General features: G+C 35.1%; 1 protein-coding gene across 1 annotated transcript in view; it reads left to right on the forward strand.

The window, feature by feature from the left end:
• CASK (calcium/calmodulin dependent serine protein kinase) overlaps positions 1–17,595 on the forward strand; it is a 290,070-nt gene that overhangs the window by 134,941 nt on the left and 137,534 nt on the right. Inside the window, exons 4-5 of the mRNA XM_032474657.1 lie at positions 11,338–11,415; positions 16,358–16,430. Coding sequence (XP_032330548.1) covers positions 11,338–11,415; positions 16,358–16,430 — 151 coding nt within the window. The remainder of the gene's footprint in view (positions 1–11,337; positions 11,416–16,357; positions 16,431–17,595) is intronic.

The following is a 17,595-nucleotide window of genomic DNA, read 5'->3' on the forward strand; positions in this document are numbered from 1 at the left end:
GAGGTCCTTGGTTGCTAACAGAATCTCCCCTTGACTTGAGATGTGAGGCAAACCAAGGAGTCCGTCAGTATAGAAAACCCGCCGAATTCAGGACAAACAGTAACAACAGGATATTAAGGAATTGGCTGTTACCAATTGGGCTTATGGGGGCCCATCTGAAGCGAGCAGGGCTGGCTGGAGGCAGCAAATGTTGCAGCTCAAGTCCAGGACCTGTAGTTGAGAACAGCAGTCTAGAGTCAGAATAGTTACTGCTTTCTTCAAAAATTCTTGGGTTTTCCAAACAAGCTGCTAAGGTGCTTTCTCCAAACAGGGGACAAGTTTCTTAACCTTCTCTGTTTGTCAGTTTTCTAATAGGTAAAATAAGGGTGGTAACAATACCTACCTAATAGACTTCTTGTAACTATTAAATGAATTAATACGTGTAAAGCACTTAGAAAATACCTGTCACATAGTAAGCACTCAGTAAATACTAGGTTTAATTATTTAATACAACCAAATAAGATTGTTTTTAAACTATATATAAAAGAAATCATACAATTTAAACGTATTCTGCTGTGTCTGCTTCTTAAGGATTTAGCTGAATTCCTTTGTGTACCTGTAGTTAATTTCTTTTGATTGCTGTGTAGTATTTTATTTTGTGAATATACCACTGTTGTATCCATTCCACTGCCAATGGACATTTGGGTTGTTGACACCTAGTGGCTATTGTGAACAACAGTGCTGCTGGAAACACTCAGGTACACGTCTGGTGCACATAAGCACATTTAAAGAGGCTGTCTTTGCCCAATATTCTGCAGGCTGCTTTTTGTCATAAATCAAGCATCTGTATATGTATGGATCTGTTTCTAGGTTTGCTGTTATGTTCTATGGTCCTGTTTGTCTGTCCTAGTGTCAATAGCATACAGCCTTAATTACTAAGCTTTATATTATAGAATTTTGTAATCAAGTAGAACAGATCTTCCCACCTCATTATTCTCCCCAGATATCTTGGGTCGTCTTGTCCTTTTGCAATTCCATATGAATTTTAGATTCTGCTTGACAGTTTCTACAATACCTGTTGAAATTTTGATTGGAATTCCATTCAGTTTATGCTTCAATTTGGGAAAGATTAGCTATTGATAATATTGAGACTTCAATCTTTGAACAGGGTAATTTTTCTCTCCATTTGTTTTAGTTACTTAATTTCTCCTAATAAATATCATACTTTTCTCCCTAGAAGTTCTGTGCATGTTTTTATTAAATTTCTTTCTACGTCCTTAAAAGATTCTTTAAAAATTTCATGTGGTTTATAATGATTTGGCTGAATTCTGACTAGTTTTAATTTTACCTTAGAATAGTTTGCATATACAGTTATACCATATGTAAATAATAACAGTTTATTTCTTCATTTTTCTTATACATTTCAATTCTTTAAAAATTTTTTTAAATTAAAAAAATTATTTTTTTGTTGTTTATTTGGGGGGGTAATTAGGTTTACTTATTTATTTTTTGGAGGAGGTACTGGGGATTGAACCCAGGACCTCATGCATGCTAAGCATATGTTCTACCACGTGAGCTATACCCTCCCCCCAACATTTCATTTCTTTATCTTGCCCTTACTACACTGGCTAGGACCTCCAGAACATTGTTGAATATAAGTTGTTTGAGTGGACATTTCTGTCTTGTTCTTGACCTATGAATTTCTTAAGGTTTAAATACATAGTTTAATTAAATGTTTTTGGCATTTATTGAGATGATCATAATTTTTTCTTATTTGATCTAGCTCAATGTTCAGAATTCTAATTGAATTCCACATATTAAAACAGTTTTACATTGCTTTGGTAAACCCAGCTTGTCCTGATGTAATTTTTAAAATATTGCTGGATTTGGTTTGCTAATGTTTTATTTGGCTTGTTTGCATCTGTTCATTAGTGAGATTGTCCTTTAATTTTCTCATGCTGTCCTTAACAGGTTTTAGTATCTAGGTTAAGCTAGCTTCATAAAATGAGTTAGAAACTGTTCCTGCTTTATATTCATTTTATATTTCCTCAAAATGTTTCAGTAGAACTTGTCAGAAATGTCATCTAGACTTAGAGTTCTTTATGCCAGTAAGTTTTAAATTATTGATTCAACTCCTTTAATCAGTAAAGAATTACTCAGGTTTTCTAATTCTTTTTGTGTTGTGATGAGTTTTATTTTTCTGGGAGTTTGTCCATTTCGTATACATTTTCAAATTTGTGGCATAAAGTTTCGATATCATCTTTTTAATGTCTGCAGGATATGAAATGATACCTCCTTTTTCATTCTTAGTATAGCTTCTGTATGTATCTTCTCTTTTTTTTTAATCAGTCTTGCCAAAGATTCATCATTTCACAGGGAATAACTTTTAGCTTTGTTAATCCCTCTAATATCTGTTTGTTTTCCATTTCATTAATTTCTGTCCTATTTCCTTCTAACTTGTTTGAGTTTAATTTGATGATCTTTATATAACTTATGGAGATGGATGCTTATAAATTTTGAGCCTCTCTTCTTTTCTGATATATGCATTTATAGCAGTAAATTTCCCTCTAAGTACTACTTTACCTGCATTTTACAAGTTTTGATATGTTTTTGTATTTAGTTTAAGATATTTCCTTATTTTCTAATGATTTATTCTGAGATCTGTGTAATAAAAGTATATTGCTTATTTTTCAAATGTTGGGGATTTTTTAGTTCAGTTTTATAAATCTTTTTGAAGAACCTATTTTTTTGCTTTGTTTTTTGCTGTTTGGTTGTTTTTTCTTCCTTAATTTCTGCTCATTATTTCCTTCTACCTTCATTGTATTTAATTTGCTCTTCTCTTAAAAAATTTCTCCTGATAGAATGTCACTGATGTCAGCTTCTCTTATTTTACATCAGTATTTGTAATGTTTCTGTTAAATTTACATAATTTAAAAGTTTTAAAACATAAGTTTATGGATACAAACTGCCTTGTAAATAACTATTTTAGCTACATTTTGAAGGGATGTTTTATTTTTTTTTTAATTTGGAACTGTTTTTAGTATAACAAAAATGGTACTACCTGTTCATTTTTTTAAATTTTATTTTATTGAGTTATAGTCAGTTTACAATGTTGTGTCAGTTTCCAGTGTAGAGCACAATTTTTCAGTTATACATGAACATATATATATTCATTGTCACATTCTTTTTCACCATGAGCTACCACAAGATCTTGTATATATTTCCCTGTGCTGTACATACCTGTTCATTTTTAAAAAGTAAAAAGAAAACAAAAAATCCCAACGCAGTGCTACCCACTCACTCTTTAACACCATTGTAATATCTAAAAATTTCTCAGTGCATCTGCATATACACAGATATGCATATATATGTTTATACATCTTACTATATTGTGAACATCTTTCTATATCAATAAATATACTGACATAGCATCATTTTAATGACAGCATAATATTCCACTATGTGGATTGACCACAATTTATTTAACTGTTCTTCTATTGATTGGCATTTAGGTTGTTTTCAACTTCTCCCTATTATAAATGGCTATATAAGCCCTTGTCATTAAAACTTGGCAAATATCCCTGATTATTTCCCTTGTGATTAAATTATTGGGTCAAAGGACATGTAACATTTTTAAGGCCTTTGTCAAGCATTATAAAATCCCCCACCATTGGAAAGGCTGTATTGATGTATTTGTTTTGTCAACAGTGAATTACCTGATGCAGGAAAAATTTCTTCAACCAGTGAGGAGTGTGTGTGTGTGTGTGTGTGTGTGTGTGTGTGTGTGTGTGTGGCAAGCTAGCTTCTCATACTGGAAGACTGGACCTATGCCCCAACTCCTCCTTTCAGCCATTTCTATATTTGTGGGTCTAGTAATGGCAACACCCCAATCTTGAAATGTAATGCCTCAATCCTACACAAGTTTTATATGTACTGTTTTCATTATCATGATTAGAAATACTTTTTAATATTCAGTGTGATTTCTCCTTGATTATTTAGCATGTGTTTCTCAATTTCCAAGCATTTGGAGATTTTCTAGTTATTTTGTTTATTTCTAACACAGCTGTAACTGTGATCAGGAAACATACCCCAAATGCTTACAGTCCTTTAAATTTTGTTGGGTCTCAGAAATCCATTTGTACAATTTCTTGAGTTGTAAACTGAACTAGTATTTAGTGTGAGTGTGTGTGTAACATAATTTTTACTTGAGAAAATGACTAACAAACCACGATCACTCAGACTTAAATATGCAATGGACATTCAACCAAAAATGAATGAAGTGAGCCTGCTGCTTCCAGAGAAATAACTCACAGTTGATGAAATTCAAATTTTCAAGTGAAAATGAGAATTTTGGAAAATTTGTATCTGCCACCGTGAGCTTAGCAGCTTCCCAGGACTTAAAGAATGTTTCTAATGTAATCAATGGTGGTATTAATGAATGTGATTTTTTGATATCCTGTAATTGAATGTGTCAATATTTGGAAACTGTATAACTCAACGGACCAGTGTTTTTCAGATGACTAATGCATGATGTTACAAAGTCATGCACAGGTAAAAGATCTATTCAAAGAACAAGGCAGAACAATGGATTAATGTAACAGAGTGCAAAAAAATTCATTGTTGTGATTTCAGATTCCACACTGCAATTTACCTTTAAGAAACTACCCATTCTTGAGTCTTGGTGTAGCATCAAAGAATATTCACAAGTATCTTCAAGGGCTACTGAAGTATACCTTCTTCTTCTAATTATATATCTGTGTGAGGCCTAATTTTCTTCATTAACTTCAACCAAATAACATTGTAACATGTTATATAATAATATAACAACATTGTAACATGAATGTAGAAGCAGATATAAGAATCTAGCTGTCTTCTATTAAACCATAAATGAAAGCAATTTGCAAAATATAAAGCAATGCCACTTTTCTCACTAAGTTTATTTTGCTTTAAAATACATAATTATTTTTCATGAAAAAATTTATTTCTGTTAACATGTAATGGGTTATTGTTATTTTAAAATAAATGTTTTTTACATTTCTGGATTTTAATTTCTAGTATAGCAAATATTGATATATAAAATCCACACGAACACAATTGGGGTTCTCAGTAATCTTTATGAGTAGAAAAGGGCCCTGACATCAAAAAGTTAGAGAACTTATTGGTCACCTTAGAAATTACAGTTTGCTCCTGACTTGTAAGTTATTGTTGTCAAGTATTTTTATTAAAATCAGTCAATCCCCTTCCTCCCCCCATATACCTCTACCCCCCGATCAATAGTTACTATTTTATATGGTCTCTTTCTAAAGAGAGAGACTGGGAAAATAGTTGTTTTTATACAGTCATTGTTCATTTAGATTCACCTATATGTTTAACCACATTTTATATTTTTCATGCCTTGTTGAATCGCTGTTTTCATTTGACTTCATTTTTTCTTCTACCTGAGGAATATTTTTTTATATTTCCTTTAGGGATAGGTGTGCCAGTGGCAAATTGTCTTGGCTTATCTGAAAGAAATGTTATTTCCACCCTCTAAATGTTTTTTTAGTGAGAAGTTTAGGTTGGCAGTTTTTCTGATTTAAGATATCTTTCCACTGTATTCTGGCTTCCAAAGTTGCTACTGAAACGTCCACTGTCAGTCTAATAGTCCATTTTTTTCTTTCACACGTTTTTGAGAATTTATATTTTTCTTTTGTTTCCCACAGTTTTCACTGATATGTATCTAACTATAGATTTTTTTTCTTTATCTTGCTTGATGTATATTGGGCTTCTCAAATCAGTGAATTGGTATCTTCAGTCATTTCTGTGTAATTATCAACCATTTATTTTCAGTATTGCTTCTGCTCCATTTTCTTTTTACTTTTGAAACTTCAATAAAATATTTGCTGACTTTCTCACTATAATCCTTTAGATTTCTTACCTTCACTTTTATATTTTCCATGTTTTATGTCTCCATGCTTCAATCTGATTATCTCCTGGCTTACTAATTTTCTCTTTGACTAAATAATCTCAAATTCTTAATTTTGACTTTATAATTTTCCATTCTGAAATTTCTACTTGCTGCTTTTTCACATCTGTAGTGTCACTTCTGATAATTTCTGGTTTCTTACTGAAGTTTTTAAATTCAGCTTTCATTTCCATGATTAGTAAGCATTGGAGGTTTTCTATGCTACCAGTAAGACACACCAGAATGTATTCTATACCCCAGTTTTCAAAATACAACTCTTTATGACTCCAGGGTGCAGTATCAGCTGTTTTATCAGGGCTGTAGCCTTTGACGGGCTCTTCTGGGGTGTGCCAGGAGAATAGCTCTGTCTCTTGTCTTGGATCACCCTGGTGCAAAAGCAGTTAGACCCTGTCAGTCTCCATTTGACTGCCCCCCTCTACTTCTCCAAAATTCCCCCAAACTGAAGTCCCCCTCCCCGCAGCAGCCTTCTTTCCATAGCATCACCTTCTCCCCAGGACAGAAGCCACTCTTGCTCACCTCTTTGAGCTCTAATCCTTTCTCTGTTCTCACTAGGTAGTTTTTCATTTATTGTCCTATTAATGCTTTAGTGCTTAGAAAAGAATTTTTTTAATTTCATCTAGTTTTGTTTTTGTCACCTTCAGAAGAAATGTTACTTAGAGAAATCCAGATTTGGTCTGTCTGTTACAGTGTTCCTCGAGGAATAGTTTGCAGACAAATTCCAGTCTACCAGCCATTACCACTTTATGAGATAAGAACAAATTGAGAATAAACATCTAGAAAATATTAGAGCAATTTGACATTGCTGTGAAATCATAGTGCATGATTTTGTATTTTATAAAGTATTAGTTATTAATATACTTGAGGGGGAAAAACTAGTCCTTTACCGCAGTTAATTTGAGAAGCACTTCTTCATACAATCGGGTGCTAGTCTCCTACAAGCCCCTTCTTTCTCTGCTTTTATAGAATACATCATAGAGGAGGGAAAAAAACCTTTCCTCTACACTCTTACATTATGTGCATAAGGCCTGCAAATTAAACTGATAAATGACAGATTAACAGAAGAAAAAAATTTCATATGCACATGGCAGTGGGGGCAGGGGGTAGTGCTCACAGGAAAAAAAAAAAAAAGCAAAAGCCACAGAGGCAGTTAGATCCAGAGGCTTATATACCATTTTAACAAAGAGAGATAAAATGAAGACACTAGACAAAGGAAAGAGGGACAGTTTGGGCACCTGAGGTTGAGGGTAAATTGTTGAAAGATGACCAGGAAATGTATGGTAAATAGTTATTTAGTAAGGTTTGTTATGCAGATAAAAGTAGTTTTCTTCTTTCTGGTACAGGAGAGGGGAACACCTTTACAAAAGGAAATTTATGTCACCTTTATGAAGGAAAATTTATGTCCTGTTTTTAGACAGAATGGAGAAGAGTGGAGAGTTCTTCCTGTGTCTGCTGTTTTTCAGTTGCCTTCAGCTGAAAATAATCCTATGCTGAAGTGGCATATTTGGGGTAATATATTCTAATCCCTTCAACATAGAGCCAGCCATAGCTTGAGCCTCTAGACCTGTGCTCTGTTTTGTTTGTAGCATTTGTTTTTGGATACGTTTTTAAAATTTTATAAGTAACGCATGTTTATTAGAAAAATTTTTTAATTCAGATGCAAGGGGGGACAGCTAAGATCATTCATAATCTCACCACTTTCCATAATTCGAAGTAAACCTCCAGTAGTTTTTTTCTGCATATAGTATGGAAGCATTCCCCCATGCTCTTCCATAGCAGTGTTTTTTCTCCCTTTCATTTCACTCCCTCAGAATGGAGCCAACTAGGAAAATTCAGAACATGCTTTTTGAAGCTTCTTGGCAGGTCCAGAAACACCCTAAGATTGGAAACCAAAGAGAAAAGCAATAAAAGAAGCCTTATAATTGTTTTTTGAAGCATTAGATTATCAAATAAAGTTTATCAAAGAACTGAGACATCAAGCTTTTCTTTGAGGTTATTATATTGGGATTGTATTGTTATGAATATGTATAGTTTAAGTTTCTGTGATGAATAAAATTTGCATAAATAATAGTATTTTTAGTTTTTATTTCTGTATCATAAAATTTAAAATTAATGGATTGCCTCTTTTACTTTAATATCAATGTTACAAATAACTAAATAGCTTTAATAATAGAAAATTACTTGCACGGTAATAACTTTCAGACTAATCCCTCAAAGAGCATGCCTGCATATTTTTAAAGTTGCACAGGTGATTTGGTACCCCTGGTTATGAACCATTGTATTTGAAAATGTGTCATGGCCAAAAGATCCCATTTATAATAGCAACTAAACATATAAAATGCCTTGTGGGGGAAACTGAACAATCAATATTTGGAACCAGTATGAAGAAAGCCTTAAAACTATAACTTAGAAACAAAAGGAATTGGAGGGATGTATCATGTTCATCGATGAGAATATTAGGAAAATGTTCATTTCTACAAGTTAATCTATAAATGTAATGTTATCTCAGCCAAGATAGAAAAAGATTTTAGTGCTTGAGAAACTGATTTCAAAGTTCAACTGGGAGAAAAGATTAAGAAGAAAATGTTGATGAAGAATAATAATGAAATGAGACTTATTTTGCCAAATATTTGAATACACTACTACAGATTTATAATGATATGGGACTAGATACAAGAACAGACAGTGAGAAAGAGTAGAAAGCTAACAGTGCACTTGTATGTGTGTATACACATGTAGAAATTGTCATTTCAAGTACTAGTATTTCGGATATGACCAGGAAAAATGGATCGATTCATGCTGGTAATTGTAGCACAGGGCAGTAAGTGATTTCCAGTTACTGCTCATTGACAGTTTCACTCCTTAAGTATTGGCCTGTCACCACTTTATTATCTTCTCCCACCCCAAGACTTTTTTCCCCCTTCCAGGTGCCTCCAAAAAAGCCTTCCTCTAGCTCTACGGATTCTTATTGCTCTAAGATACAATCAATTTACCGCTCTCCTTTGCCTCTTTTCTTATCTAAGTTGAATAGTGCTTATCCTTGCATTCTGCAATTAAAAGAGAAAAATGCCTAAAGAAAACTGTGATTCCCTCATTAGGAGGTGATTTTGGTCCTTATAGATAACCAACCAGCCTAAACTGCAGCCAGCTTTAAAAATGGTGCTTTTTTCTCCCCTCAAAATACAAAGCAGTGAAGACTATTCAGCCTCTTTAGTAATTAAGAAAATGCAAATGAGAGCAATCATGAGTGACTTTTTCTTCCTCCTATCTGATTGGCAAAGATTAAAAAGAATAGTCATCCGAGTAGAGGCAAGGTAGAAGATAGAACATTTTCACATTCACTAGTGGCAGTATAAGTTGGTAAAATTTGTCTAATAATGTGTGTATCTAAAGTATTATTGTATATACAAGATCTTATGGTAGCTCACGGTGAAAAAGAATGTGAAAATGAATATATGTATATTCATGTATGACTGAAAAATTGTGCTCTACACCGGAAATTGACACAACATTGTAAACTGACTATAACTCAGTCAAATAAAAAAATTTTTTTTTAATTTTTTGAAGTATTATTGTATATGCCCCTTGCTCTAGCAATTCCGCTTGTAGGACTTGTACTATAGCAGATGATCAGGGTTGTTCACAAAGACGCGGTCATGTTCATCCAGGCTTTATTTGTAATGACAAGAAAATGGGTACTGCCATACTTCAGAGTAGACTGAGCCATCATAAAAATTAATTTGGAGAATTCTATTTGACATTAGCTATGAAATGGAAACTAGGTAAAATTTGTAAGCTTTGTATAAATATAAAAGTATTTTCATTTATGTAAGACCACACCAAGATTTAAGTAATATAATCATTCATCAAATATTAACTGTGTGCTTAGTATTCTGGGTTTTAGGTGGGACTGTGTTGAAAGTTTAAAATATATTTGTTCTTTAGGACTTAACACTGTTGTTGAACTGTTGATCTTGAATATGTACATTTGTTCCTTACACACCTGGTAGGTGTAACTGTAGATAATGGAAAGAGCATTGAATAGAGATAGGAATTTGAATTTTGTCCCTGTCACATACTTGTCTACTCGCTTAGACAAATTAGTTGAGAATGAGAAGGATGCTGACCTCATGGGGTGATGTAAGAATGAAGGGAGATATAACGAGGAATGCTTCCCATGGTGCTTGCCAAATAGTAGTATTAGTTAGTAATGATTGTTCATTATTATTATTAACTAATGAGTTATTAATTATTAGTAATAGTAGTGAACAGTTAGTTCCTTTGCTTTCCCTTCTAGAAGTCTCTCTTTCCTCAGTGTAATGCCTGCAACAGATATTTTAGAGCCTGAGCTACTAAATAAATGAGATATTGGATTTGAAATCACTTTATAAGCCCTACAGCATTTATGAAAATATTAGCTAATTATTCTTTAATGTATGTAATGATCTGGCAAAAGTTTCGTGTGTACACATAAATATGTTTCTATGTAAGTGCTAGTTATTATTATATGGGATCTATAGGGTTGTTAAAGAATTTAAGCAAAAGAAGGCCTTAATGTGGCTGGTAATCATTGAGGGGGCTTCCTAGGGAAGGTGGGATTGGAATGGAACCTTGAATTAAAGTAGGTTTTGAAGGTGAGAAGCAATAAATGCAGAAGCATGTGGCAAAAAAAAAGAATAGTATATTCAGGGAATAGTAATAAGACTAATATGCCTAGAGAGTGAAAAGTCATTGGACGGGGTAGGTGGGAGAAGCACAGTATGGCTGAGACAACAAGAGGCCTTACTGACCTGGTGAGAACTAGAGAACCATTTTATGTTTGGAGGCAAGGTAGTAACACTGTCACCAACACATCAGCGTGTTAGAATATGTTTGTAGCGATTAACTTTGGTAATGGAAGTATAAACAAAAATAAATCATGGATTAGCTAATTTTTTTCCTTTCACAGTAAATATCTTGAACTCCCATTTAGTGGTGATAACTATAGCTAAATCTTTTAGAATCCTTGTTGTATTCTTAAAATATTACATGATGTGACTAGATATAGATAATTTCAGAATTTGATTCAAAAATATGCCCACAACCCCCAACATTTCTCTTTCCTGAGACTTTTTGTTATAACCTAAAGAAAATATACAGACAATTTTCTATACCTTCTGTTATTTGAAGCTACCATTTGCTTTTTCTTCCTGTTTATTTTCCTATAGATTTTCAACGTTAAGATGGTTATAATGTCCTAATGATTTATGTCTATTTTTCATCAAAAGAAAGATTTAAATAATTTATTACAACCTTTAGCTGTAAGTCAACTAATAATTTAGTTGCAGTGTAATCAGTTTCAGTGTTTTCTTCCCAGAATTTCCTTTTCTTACATTCTTTTTCACATTTCTCCACAGTATGGATGGAGCGGATCTGTGTTTTGAGATCGTAAAGCGAGCTGACGCTGGTTTTGTATACAGTGAAGCTGTAGCCAGGTAAGTAATTTGTATGGACTCCCCAGAAGTCAAGGGAGAAGTCAAAGAAGGAAATGACAGAGAAATCACATGACGTGGGCTGCTCTTTGAACTGATGACGACCATACTGGCACTCTTTCTTACAAGGAGCATGTCTCTTTTAATGTGCTTTAGTGGAGCCAGACGGTGACTGGAAATGCAAAATACTGAACAATAAATTTATGTATTTATATGAGCTTACAGTTTAACATCACTACTGCTATCTTTCCCATTTTTGATGACCTTTATACAAGGAGGAATTTGATAGCTCAGAAACTGTCTAGAATTAAACTTGGGTTTTTTGTTTGTGTTTGATTTTTGCTTTTTGGCAGATGTGCTTGATTAGTTCTTCAATTTGCCCTTTAGTGATAGCAAATTGTTATGTGACCAGTTAATCTGAGGAAAAGCACAGAACAGTAGAAGGAACAGAAATAAAAGCACAATTTTTCTGCTGAATACATTTGCTTCAGGCCAGTGTGTGATCTCCCAGTCAGATGGCCACCATTGTTCTAAGTGGAGGAGTTCTTACAAGAACTAGTGACTCAAAGTAAGGATTTAATATGAAAAATCACAGGAGCCATGCATGGGCCACTTGCTGACAGATTTAGAGCAGCACAGCTTTCTGCTTTAGTGATACTCAATCACATCACAAATACCTACTCCAGTAGGTTGCCTTTTAATACATAGGATACGGCATCCCTCCTCAGCCAACTATAATGTTGAAGGGTTCAAACCTACACACCCATTAGGATTTATTAAAATTTTCTACCATTTGAGAGACAGATACCATTAAATGATTATAACTTTTCCCCTTCTATCATTCTTTTTACAATTGTGGCACAATGGACAGATATGACTGAAAACAACTTAGACACTACTCGTGCGACTTTGAGCTAAGAATGCCTTAACACTCTTCAAATTCTTTGCCCTGCCTTCTAGCTGAAGAGCCAGGGCCTCCCTCTCAGGAGGTGAAGCAGCCATAGCTATAACACAAGATAAAGAATATGCGCAATTTTAGGTAGCTGCTGTTTTGTATTCTTGGAGCTAGGAAGAAGCAGCAAATGAGATTTTATATATATTGACTTTACTTATTTAAACTCCTGATATTATTCATGGTAGAACTGAGGCTAAATATCCTTTTTTCTTTTGTGTCATTCACTAAAGCATATTCCAGAGTTTTCTTCTTTTAAAAAAAATCCCATTTATATTGTTTTCAGTTCTTCTCACAATTCAAACTGTTTATTTTTTATTGTGCTTCAGAATTAAAACCATTCTTTAATACCAAAAATAGCCAGTGCTATCTTGATTTTTCTTATGGCATTGTGGTAAACCACTTTATCTGACTAAATGAAACTCTCAGACTTTTGCATGTCAAGAATTTGAATTTTGTACTTTCCCATATTGATATCTTTCAACAGCAGCATCAAATAGGGAAAAACTAAAATTTCAGAATGTTGATTTTGCAAAACAGTGAAACTCGCTGGAGAAAGATGACTTTCCTTTTTGAACCGCAAAAACATGCAGTACCTGGCATATAGACTATCAGGGTTGATGTTAAACCAGTATCATTTTTACTTTATTCCCCATTCATCCCTATTGCTTTTCCTTAACTTCGAGCCTGTCTCTGCCGCTGTGCTAGGTGTTAGAATGGGGAGAATAGTAGTGTGTAGAGGTGATGTCATACAGTGAGATCACTTGAGATCTCTCAATCTTGAGATTTATAGAGAAGATAGATGTTTATATACATCAAGATAAAAGCCTGTTGATTTTAAAATCTACCCATATTTGCTGTTAAAATGGTGGTTTATGAAAAGAACTTTCTAGAATGGACTGGAAGAGTACTACTGGGACCAGTAAGTGACACTGCAGAGAGGCTTGACACAACTTATTAAAAACCCTTCCAAAAAATGACAAAGGTGGGCAGCCTCAGAAAGTATGATTAGGTACGTGCCGTATTGCAGAGTACCAGCCACCATGTAAACAAGGGCACGTAAATCCTTCCTTTGGTTTACAGTGTCCAACCAGATGACTTGTCCCTTCCCCTCTCTGATTCTGTGATGCACTGTTCAGAAATTCAGCTTGCATCGGTTATTCTAGTGAGACCAACTGCCAGGAGACTCTGAGACACCAAGTAATCAAATTGATTGTGTTTTTCTCCAACTGGCTGAGCTTCAAGAGGAGTAGCAAAGCACGGCAGGGAAGGAAACCGCGTTCAGTCCTCACAGCCCCGTTAGTGCTCCCCTCTGTTCTTTCAGAGGTGGTGAGTTGTGGAGTGAGCTAACATACAGGGGCAGATTATCAAATCAAACTCTCACAAATCAAAGTGAGAGTCTTACCTAGTAGCAGGCTTTATTAAACAATTATAAGGATAAAAGCAATCAAAAGCCTCAGCTGAAGCAGAGAGAGATCTGGGCCTTTTAAGGGCAGCTCCTCACTTCATTCCTCCCTGCATCTGGAGTGCCCGTCTGGCCCAGAATAGATGAGGTCTCTACATGAGGTTTGTGAGATGTCACACACACAGGGGAGCATTTCAATTGTGGAACATCTCCATTGTATACCTCAGAGAGTCATACAGTTTACATGACTTCTTCCAGGAAGCCATCCATGCCTCAGGGATCCTGGGTTCTATTTATCATAGGTAATCCTTAGCCAAGGATGTTCTGTTAAGGGAATTCCAGAGATAAGGTTTCTTCAGCCTAGCAAAGAGCGTTGGTCTTTTTACCCAGAGTTGCCAAAGAGAGTAGACTGAGTCACCGCCCTTCTTTTCTTCCACCCCCAAAATGTTTCTGTCCAAAGGAAGTGAGTGGATTGCTGGCCAGCTCTTTTTCCCATGGAGTTACCATTTCTGATCCTTAGGGATGGGGACAAACATAGATATTGCTGAGTTTCTCTGAAAGCATAGGCCACCATGATGCTTCATGAAATGAAACTTTTGGGCTAACGTTTTGTCAGCAACTCTCTGGAACGTGTGGGTAGATTTAGGCTCTCTCTTCTCCTTGCACACTGTTCTCATGCACAGCCTCCCAGGGTCCTGACTGGGAAGGTGGAGGAAGATCAGTTTGAATCTATAATATTTGGGAAGAAAAAAATTCTACCCTCCCTCCACACACCCCAGAGATTCTAACATGTACGTATATTTGGGTCAAGTAATTGAATACTCTGATATTCAGATTTTAAAAATGCTCATTCATTGATTTTTTTAATAAGGCTTTGAGATAAGAGTTTTCCTCAGATTAAAGATATAAGTGGCTGTCTCAGGACTAAGTATCCAAAGTAGTTGGACACATGACCTAGCTTAAACATACCTACCATTCCAGTGTTCACATCTAGATGCACAAGTAGGCTGTTCTGAAATCTTTGACTGAATTTGATAATAGACAACTTTTGTAGCACGGTTTAGAGTTTACAAAGCACTTTCACATTTGTTGTCTCTGCTATTTCAGGGGATCACAGATCCTCCAAAGCCTAATTTGAACCAGGAATGGGCCATACCACCCAGTTAAGAATCCCTGACTTGAACAAAAACTTAATTACAGCTGCTCTGGCCCAGGCAAAGAGTATATGACCACGACCTCTCTGTGTATTTGCGAAGTAAGAAAAATTGAACATCACAGCTAAGGACTTCATGAGCCTAGCTCTTTCTGCTTAGAGCCCAGTAGTGAGGAGACAGTAATAAGTACAGAAACAAAGACCTGGGGGATTTTTACCCCTACCTTTCATTTTAGAAATGGAACCTTCAGATCAATTCTAATACATGAAATAATGCATATGCTAATTAGAGGGACATTAATGTGCGTTTGGTTAGATAGTAGCATACCAAAGAAGTAACTTGATGGAAACGTCTTTTAATTATACAGCAGGAGTGGGGAAAATTTTTTTGGTCTTGAGTCACAAGCGCACACACAAGGTCATGAGGAAGTACCATTAAATTATTTAGTTTCAGTAAATGCCATACAGTCAATAATATTATGTATATTGCATTTCTGTGTCATGGCTGGTTGGGAAGGACAAGAGGGAAATGAGAAGGCAAGAGGAATAATGGGGGGAAAGGACAGATATGAAGGGAGTAAAATTCAAGGGAAGAAAGATGAAAAAGACCCTCAGAGAAAGAAAAAGTGTGGGATTATAGAAGAACTTTAGAATTGAGGGAAGGAGGTTGAAGTAAATTCTGAAGCAATACTGAATGAACTACTCTTGTCACACCCTATGGCTAGTTGACCTTGTTACCATATTTTAAGGACTGTCCTTTAAAATGCTAACTCCTCCTTTGTTTTTCATCTGGACCCAGTGAGGAGCCTCGGTGGACCCTGCTGGCCTCTGAGGAGTTCCTAGGACTTCCTAGGACTTAGGCCCAGAAGAACTCTGCTTTATTCAAGGATACCCCAACTAAACTTTGATTATGTTGCAAAAAAAAAAAAAGTCAACATAAGGGGGTTCTTTTCTCTTGTTTGTCCTTAGAGCTAAATGGAAATAAGACAGAGAGCTAACCTCTCTCTGCTGGCAGATAAAAGGCTCCTACCCCTTTAGTCAGAATCCTTGGTGTAGCTGTGAGCTCTGGTCACCTGATAGCAATCCAGTGTAACTAAGTGGAATTAACTCAGTGTCAGAGAACTGTTGTTTTTCATGTTTTCAGTTTGAATTTGTGGTTTGCAGAGGTATTTTACTTATGAACTGTGTGAAATTCTTTTGACTTAGATATCTTAGAAAATGTAGAACACATTATTTCTTCATAAGCTCATAAACTTACGAGTCTGCCAACTTTTTCATCACTGAGCTACACATTCCACTAGTCCTGTCTACTCAAACAAAAAGTGTTCGAGGGCAGCAAATACGAAGGTGGGAGTTACAAGCAATGGACATTGTATATTAAGGTTTAAAAATAAAAGGTTTTTTACAGTTTTAGCTTTCTTTTGTTTTTCTACAGTCATTACATGAGACAGATACTGGAAGCTCTACGCTATTGTCATGATAATAACATAATTCACAGGGATGTGAAGGTAAGTCATTTTTATCACTAACTTTAATGTTTGTGGATAGAAACTGACTTATAGCAATGATAATAATCAGAAATTTTTCTTTAATGTTCTTATGAACAGCATCTTTAAGTTAATTTTACTTACAAATAAAAATTTGCTTAACTGGTTTATATTTGAAGAGTTGTACTAATTCTTAATAGGAACACTTTTTATCATTTCAATTTCCTTATTTTCATTAAAATGTATAAGTATTGTAAAATTCTGTTATTCCTCTTTTGCCATTTTGTGTTTAAGAGAAAAATGGAAAACCCAATAAAAATAGGAAGAACCAAACAATATCTTATACTAAGTTAATTGGAGGGAAAATCAGAATTTGGTTTATATAGTAAAAGTTCACCACACACTTATGTTTTCATAATGTTGCAGTGTAGAATAGTCAGCATTGTATTTTCTTTGCAGACTGTTTTTAAACATGGTCTGAAATCGTAATTATAAATGTAATATCGTTTGTACCCTTAAGAAGATGCATATTACCATTATTCAGTCTTTGTGCTTGTTTGAGCCCAGTATCAAGTTCATGAGAACGTCAGTGCCTGGCTCATAAGGGTGCCGGGCCGAACATGGGGGCATGCAAGGAAGGAAGCCAGTGGGCCTTCCTCGCCCCTTTCTGGGCCTTGAGTCACTGAGCGCCCCTGCACTGTGTCTGGCCCTGTTCCCACTTTCCCGCTCTGCTGGCCTCTGTTGATCACTGGCCTCTCTCTAACCCGCAGCACCACAGACACGGTGCTCTCCTTTCCTCGAGATGTATTATCAAAGGCCTGACTTCTTCGATGTGTTTTAATGGTTAAGAAAATCAACTAGAGTTTAGTTAAATTTTCTATAACGTTCGGGAAATTTTAACTGAAATTCTTGTGATTAAAAGCTGAGGAAAGCATGAGCAATTCCAAACCAATCTAGTGGAATGCTCCAGTAGCAATGAAAAATCATTGGAGAAATGTACAAAATACACATTAGTGTAAATTAGTTGTAAAATAGTTTATTCTTTTCAAATGTGGTGATAGGAAAATGATATTGTTATTATTGCCACTCAACACTAAACAACCTCATGGATACAAAGCACTTTTAAAAGGAAGTGTTCTTCAATCATGCAAAGAGAATAAGAAGTATAGAAAGATAAAAGGAAAAT

The sequence above is a fragment of the Camelus ferus genome, chromosome X, assembly GCF_009834535.1.
Source record: "Camelus ferus isolate YT-003-E chromosome X, BCGSAC_Cfer_1.0, whole genome shotgun sequence".
Taxonomy (NCBI): Eukaryota; Metazoa; Chordata; class Mammalia; order Artiodactyla; family Camelidae; genus Camelus; species Camelus ferus.